Below are 7,616 nucleotides of genomic sequence, written 5' to 3'. Positions count from 1 at the left end.
GCAATAATGCTGGTTAAATAAGTACGTTTATTACCTCTCAACAGTCTAGGAGTTTAAAATCCGTCAATTCATCCCACGTGAGGGAGATTATGTGATTTACATGCTAAAGTGCTCCTGTGGTTTGATTTGCATAGCAAAGACTTTGGGGGCACAGAAACAAAGCATCAGTGTGCATGACAAGAGTACTATTAGCATAGAGCCTTCAGATTTTCAGACAGCCTGGCCTGGCAAACAATCCAGCACCTTTTCTGAAAGCTTGGAGTTTAGAGGATTTGATGGTTTCTCTTCTACAATAAGGAAAGATTTTAGGGAGTTGGGTAGAATGAGGGGTGCTAGAAAGCAAAATAATTAGTATTTCCTTAAAGGGCTCCTCCTCCCATCACCTCTCCTCCCCCTCTTCTTCTTCTGAAATTCATTTCAATGCTGAAATATTTATTCTGCCTGATGATGCTGGAAGAACCCAGCCAGGATCACTTCTGAATGCTGTAGAACTCAGGTAGAAGCTCTACCCTTGTCAGTACACACACACACACACACACACACACACACACATCAGTGTACCCAGTGTTTGGAATGAAGTTGACACTTTTTCTGCTCTAGTTATTAATCGTCATCATTCATGAATATATGCTGGACTCATGTGAATCAGACACTGTGATAGGTTGTGTTGGGAGGGAGGAAATATAGCAACCAGGAATATATGCATAGCTCCTGATCTTGTGGAGTTCACAATCTTAATACTGTTGTCAGTTTGTAGTTTGGGAAAGAAAATAATGTGGCTTAGTAACCTTGCAGTTATAATCAAATAGAAGAAAGTAGATTATTAATGGAAATGTGAGGGGGAAAAACATGAAACTTTTCATTTAGATTTTCCCTAGAGAGTTTATTCCAAAAGAATGTAGATAGTTCCTATTCTGCTTTTGGTTTTAAATATTCTTGGTTTAGAAACTAATTCTACATAAAATTATTTGTGCTTTCAAGGGCAATAATAACCCTTGGATAGAACCAAGATAAATGTGGGTGACATTTCTGGGGCAATAGGTCATGTTTTTTGTTTTTGTTTTTGCTTTTGGTTTTATCTAACCAAAAGAATAGATTCAAGAAGGAAGAAAATTGTGTTTTAATGGCTACTTGGAGAGAAGAGTGATCTTCATGTTCACTGATAGAAATTATTCCTCTTTTTTCTGTTTTCCTTGGGCTCTTTTTTCTTTTCTTCCTTTTTTTTCATTTTGAGACAGGACCTTGCTCTGTAGCCCAGGCTGGCTTCAAACTCCTGGGCTCAAGCAATCCTATCTCAGCCTTTCAAGTAGGTGGAACTAAAGGCATGCATCACCTTACCAGGCACACATGCTCTTCTGTATAGGAAGTAGGAGTTAAGTTCATGGTTATTATAAAGTGCTTTCCTGAAATAACAGGTATTACATTCTAACCAAATGAGATAATAAGAACCTATGACATAATTCACCTGGGGGGATGGTGATTTGGACCTCTGTTCTTTGCACTTGGCTTTGAAGGATCCCATATGTGGTGGGGGAGGGTCTATTGTGATTGTGGTAGGGACTGTAGCTGTTTAGGTTTCTATAGTTGAGGATTTCTAATATATCATCTCCTTATAGTGGACATTAAGTCTGTCCTGCATTTGTAAGGGTTGACTTCCCTGGCCCTCAGATCCTGGAGTTTTTAATATTTTATTTATTTATGTTGGGGTGCTGGGTATTGACAGGGCCTTGCATATGCTAAGCATACAATCTACTGCTGAGATATACTCCCAGACTCTTTATATTTTAGTCACCCTTCTGATTTTATGTAAGATTCGTACATACTAATTTCTATCCCAGGGTGGCAGGGGATGGGGCAGGAGACAGGACTCTTTAGACTAGTGTTACCAGGAGGAGGTGGTCTAAGGTCTTCTTCAAAGAATCCTCTGTAATGTGCTCATAAGAATCAGAAATCTCCACAAAAAGTGGTGGCTAGAGGTGAGTGTGAACATGTGCACAGTGTTCATGAAGTTTTCGGACCCTCTCTCTGATTCTGCAGGCTGACAAAGTGCTGGGTCGTTTAGAATTGATCATTTTAATGGCAGCAGGGTGTTATGTTGTGATAACAGAGCATGGAGCCTGATGCTTCACCCTGCTGTTCCTGATTCTTAATCAGTAATGTAATATTGATTGGAGAAAATGTGCTTTGTAGGCTCAACTCTGCCTTTGTTATAATAGGCTTTGGTTGATCATGGGAATAGCATGCCTGGTTTAGTTTTCCTCTGTATCACACATTATGATTCTTGTAAGCCTTTTCAATATCTGAGAAACCCCCAAGACATTCTATTAGATCCTCCTTCAGACTCAGCAGACGGAATCAGCCTATCCACTCATTTATATTTCAAACTCACAAGAACTTTAAGGCATTATTTCCATTATGGTGAACCTTTGTTTAAAAATGATCCAGCTTAACAGTTTGAAAAGTACTGAACGAGGCAGAGAAGGTTCCAGTGGGCACTATTTCTAAAGTAACCAGAAGTATGTTACTTCCAAGGGTGACTGTCATGACTCTTGTCACTTACTGGAGTTTTGCATCTCTCAGGGCCTGGACTGATTGATTAGGAATCAGAAGGCGTATTGGAGCCCTTTGGTGGCAGTCATGTGCCTATTGGAGGTTAAATACCTAGCAGCAAGCAGCCTGGCATTTAGATCTATTCTGCCTCTAATACATCATGGGGGCACCCTTCCTATCTACATAAAAACTAAATCCTTGCCTAGTGTGCTACTGACTCTGCCTACTGTCAGCAGGAGATTCTCAGCAGGTTCTTTCAACTTATTCCTCCTTTGACTCTCTAGATCAGACTTGTTGTGGAAGAGGGATTGAATCAGCTGCCATATAAAGAATGCATGGTGACCACGCCAACAGGTAACCAGGCCATTACTCTCAAATTTTCCTCATAAAAATTTTGAGCTAGATTGGGGGAAAATGGAAGGCAAGCAGTGTGAGTAAAATCAGTATGCAAAATGAGATGTCTAGGTGGAGTTGTTCTTTTAAACATCTTTAAAGAACTCCAAGACATTTAGTAAAGAAATTTTTGTAGGTGACTTTTTGTTAGTGGCTTGCTTGTCAATTCAAATAAAAGGTTAATAAATATTCTTCAGCATACAGGATTGCCTCTGATGATGGGTCATTGGGACCAGATTTAGGAATTGCTGGCAGCTTATCTTCTCCTCTGTTGAGAAGCTGCTGGTGTTAACAAATGGGGAAGCTGGTTTGGCATTGAAACTCCAGGTTTAAAAAAAAGATGAGAAGAAAAAAAGAAAAATGATGAGAATTGGAGAAATTACCTTGTTCTAATAGGAAATAGCCAAAGATCCTTTTTTCAGAATTTGAAATTACACTTTGGTTCTATAATAGATAATAGAAAACTGTTCTATTTGAAGGATTGACTTTATGGAAAATTGGGGGTTGAGCTTATTACATCATAATTGACATAAATTCAGGAGCAGACCAAGGGTTGAGTAGCTTGATAACTACTCCAGCCTCTTCTGCTTTTAAGGCAGAATGGAGGCTCATAAAAAGAGATGGAATAAGGAGGCTTCTGCCGTGGCTCTCAGTGGGATCCCAGTTTGAATTGATGGGGTACATAGTATTCTCAGAGTGTAGTGATTCTTCTTTGAATTCAATTTGAGGAACGTGTATGTGAATATCATGCTATGATAAGTTCTATTCCCATTCGATGAAGTCTGCCTCTCCCAATTATCACCACAGGTTTTATATGAGGAATTAAGAAATAACTATGAAAAAATCATGACTCATCTCATTACTTTCACAGGGAACTTAAGGCATTATACAATGGGTCTGGATAAGGATTACTTTGTACCCATCTGCTTTAAACCATAGGTACTTTTATAGAATAAGTAGGTTTTTCCATTGATGAAAGATAAATTCTTTGGTTTTATATCCCAACAGGGTACAAGTATGAAGGAGTGAAATTTGAGAAGGGAAATTGTGGGGTCAGCATAATGAGAAGCGGTAAGTTTGCATATATGTGATTTTATCTCTTGCATGCATAGAAATGGCTGCTGTTTTCCAGGAGACATGTGAGTTTGTCTGTCATAATTGTGGCCTGCCTTCCCTTAAATCTTACCACCTATGTTGTCTATTTTCCTGCTGTCTTGAAGTCGTGACCTATGTCCTGCTAAGTTTGGCTATCTTTAACTGCAGAACATCTTCTCAAGTGGCCTGCTCCCATGGACAAACCAGCTTTCAAAAAGATTCAGGGGAGGATGGGAGGACAGGACGATGTGATGGTGCTGTCTTGAGGAGAACAGGCAGTGTTCACAGGAATGTGGCATAAATTTAGGCTTGAACAACTTGAATACCTGGCCAGAGAAAATATTTGTTCAGTTTTCTGTTGCAGGGAACAGTACTACTCTGTTAAGAGCGGGACTTATTTAGTATTTTTTTTAAATTTTATATTGATGGCTATGTGACTATGTAGACAAAAGCAATCATCATTAACTCTAGGATTCCCATTTGCTGGTTGTATTGTGTCTGAGTCTCTCTAAACCAACCTTTGCACAGCAAAATTGCATGCCTATAACTAGAACCTATACCTGTTATGTGGGATGTTTTTTTCCATTCAGCAAGCATAATTTTTTGCACAAGATTCATTTTCTTTTCTTTTCTTTTTTTTTTTTTTTGGTATTTGGGATTTAACCCAGGGGCCCTTTACCACTGAGCTACTTACCCAGCCATTTTTGTTTTTCGAGACAGGGTCTCACTAAGTTGTTTAGGGCCTTCCTAAGTTGCTTGGGCTGGCTTCACACTTACAATCCTCCTATCCCATTCTCCTAAGCCACTAGGATTACAGGCATGGGCCACCCTGCCTGGCACAGATGGATTTTTTTTTAATGCTTATTTTTTTAGGTGTAGATGGACACAACACAATGCCTTTATTTATTATTTTTTTTATGTGGTGCTGAGGATCAAACCCGGGTCCCGCCCATGCTAGGCGAGCGCTCTACCGCTGAGCCACAATCCCAGCCCACAGATGGATTTTTTTAACATAAAGATTAACTTTGCTGCTGGGTGCTCCACTGCACCCTCCTGTAATCCCAGCGGCTTGGAGGCTGAGGCAGCAAGATCATGAGACCCTGTCTCTAAATAAAATACAAAATAGGGCTGAGGATGTGACTCAGTGGTTGAGTGCCTCTGAGTTCAAAACCCAGTACCCAAAGAAAAAAAGATCGACTTTTCTCCTCTGGCTGTAAAGTTGAGTTTGTGAACAATTGAATACCTTCAGTAAAACTGGCATGTGAAGCTCCCTTTGTAAAGAAGGTATCTCTTAAGCAATGTTATCATTCTCAGGACAATATTATTCATCTTTTTTAATGGGTGAAGACTGTTTTAATGGTGAAGAAACTGGTTTTTTGTTTTTTGGTTTTTTTTTGGTACCAGGGATTAAACTTGGGCACTCGCCCACTGAGCTACATCCTTAGCCCTATTTTGCATTTTATTTGGAGACAAGGTCTCATGAGTTCTTTTTGCTGAGGCTGGCTTTGAACTCATGATCTTCCTGTTTCAGCCTCCCGACCTGCTGGGATCATAGGTATGCGCCACTGTGCCCGGCAAGAAACTGGTTTTATGTTTCCACTAGTGATATAAAGTTTCTTCTTAAATTGGAATGAAAACAGTTAATTTTAAGAAAAAAAATAGTATTGGTAGAATTCTGATATGGCCTAAAAAAGGAATTCACACTCAAAAATAGCTCACATACTCTGCTTTAGCCTATTCTTGGACTTTGACCCTCTCCCCAAATATTTTTTCCTTTTCCTTGTTTTTATTCATTTATTTCTTCAAGGTGAGGCAATGGAACAAGGTTTACGAGACTGCTGTCGATCCATACGAATTGGAAAGATCCTGATTCAGAGCGATGAGGAGACACAAAGAGCCAAAGTATATTATGCCAAGTTCCCTCCAGACATCTATCGGAGAAAAGTCCTTCTGATGTATCCAATTCTCAGTGAGTGGCTTGAATTTAATTTGTAAGCTTTTGTGAGGATTTAAATTTCACCTTAGTGTTTCTCTCCTAGGTACCCTGATACAAAAAGCTCAAATAGATTCTAAATGTATATTTTTCTCAGTTTGATTTGTAGTTGCTCTGGGAAGTTCACCAGGGAATTTTCATTGTGCAATAAGGAAATATACATTAGTCAAACTTTATTAGTTGTAAAGAGCTTCTGTCTTGAAATAAACACATTGAAGCTAATGACCTAATGAGGCAAAATATATAGAACAGATAGTATATTGAAACATGTCTCCTCTCTAGCCTAATGAATACAGCAGTGATTTTTTTTTCTCTAGGAGGTAATATTTTTTTCTGTTATTCTGTTCTCTTTACATGGTCTTCCATGCAGGTGAGTGGGCATATGTTAGATTTGGTAACTCAAGTACTAAATGAATTTAGGGATTTTAGGTATTTAAGAACTTTATGTGTCATGTCCGTTATTGAAAATAACACTGATAAAGAATAAGCACCTTTAAATGAATCTTTGCCTAGTGATCTCATATATTAGATTACTATATTGCTCTTACTTCAAAAACATTTTTTAAAAAAGTTAATGTTGCTAATATATTTTGTTGTCTTTTGATTTCAGGTACGGGAAATACTGTGATTGAAGCTGTAAAAGTTCTCATAGAACATGGAGTTCAACCCAGTGTTATTATCCTACTCAGTCTCTTCTCTACTCCTCATGGTAAGTTCAGCAAGAGGTAGTAACTGGAGTTCTCATGTAATCATGAGATGGATATGTGTGCATCTGTCTTGCTTCTCATTCTGAGAGAAAGTTTAGTTTTCTCCATATTAAATTTAAATCTAATTTTGGTAGTTGTAATTTTTGTCTGTCATCTCTGAGCTTAGTGATAATATTTTACAACTATTTTCTGAGATGGAGTCTCACTATGTTGACTAGGCACAAGTGTTCTTCCTGAGGTGTGGGGCTCCAGGCACCCACCACCATGCCCAACTTATTTTACACCATTCTGATGTTCAAATTCATATGGAGAAGTATGAACTAACGACATGCAAAAGAATTTCAGTTATTTTCCTTGTGGCCCTGATTGGGTAGAGCCTGCACATGGCTGAAAGGTCCTTGTTTCCTCTGGCTCCCCATTGGAGACTGAGAACAGCTTTAAGCCACAAGAAATTTGAGATTCTATCTCGTCCTCTGCCCTTATTGAAGTAAGTTTTGCAGTGTGTAGAAAAGAGCAGAAGATTTTAAAGTTAGACTTCTATTCAAGGGGTGTGGTGAGAAAACTCTGTTCTTCATTTCCTGTGAGAGATGTGCCTAGTTTATGACTTTAGCTTTTTCACCATACAATTTAGGACAAATGGTAATGTGTTCTAAGAAAATAGTTATAAATACACATAGGAATTTAGTTTCTATGATATGCATTATAAGTTTACTTACGAGGAAAAATTTTCAAAATATATAAATGACTAACAAGGAAATGGATAAACAAATAATACATACTTAGAGAATGTAATATAGAAATATCAAATCATGTTTTTGTAAAATATTTAATGACATAAAAAGCATAGGCAGTAAATGTAAAAAAAAAGTATAATCAGT

General features: G+C 38.2%; 1 protein-coding gene across 1 annotated transcript in view; it reads left to right on the top strand.

The window, feature by feature from the left end:
- Positions 1–6,786, top strand: part of Uprt (uracil phosphoribosyltransferase homolog) — a 19,766-nt gene extending 12,980 nt beyond the window's left edge. The window contains exons 3-6 of the mRNA XM_015505866.2: positions 2,835–2,904; positions 3,952–4,014; positions 5,846–6,007; positions 6,642–6,786. Of these exons, the coding sequence (XP_015361352.1) occupies positions 2,835–2,904; positions 3,952–4,014; positions 5,846–6,007; positions 6,642–6,760 (414 nt within the window). The 3' untranslated portion in view covers positions 6,761–6,786. The remainder of the gene's footprint in view (positions 1–2,834; positions 2,905–3,951; positions 4,015–5,845; positions 6,008–6,641) is intronic.
- Positions 6,787–7,616: the final 830 nt, after the last annotated feature.

The sequence above is a fragment of the Marmota marmota genome, unplaced genomic scaffold, assembly GCF_001458135.2.
Source record: "Marmota marmota marmota unplaced genomic scaffold, marMar, whole genome shotgun sequence".
In the NCBI taxonomy this organism is placed as follows: Eukaryota; Metazoa; Chordata; class Mammalia; order Rodentia; family Sciuridae; genus Marmota; species Marmota marmota.
Note: the sequence above shows the minus strand (reverse complement) of the source record. Positions and strands in the feature narration are given on the sequence as shown.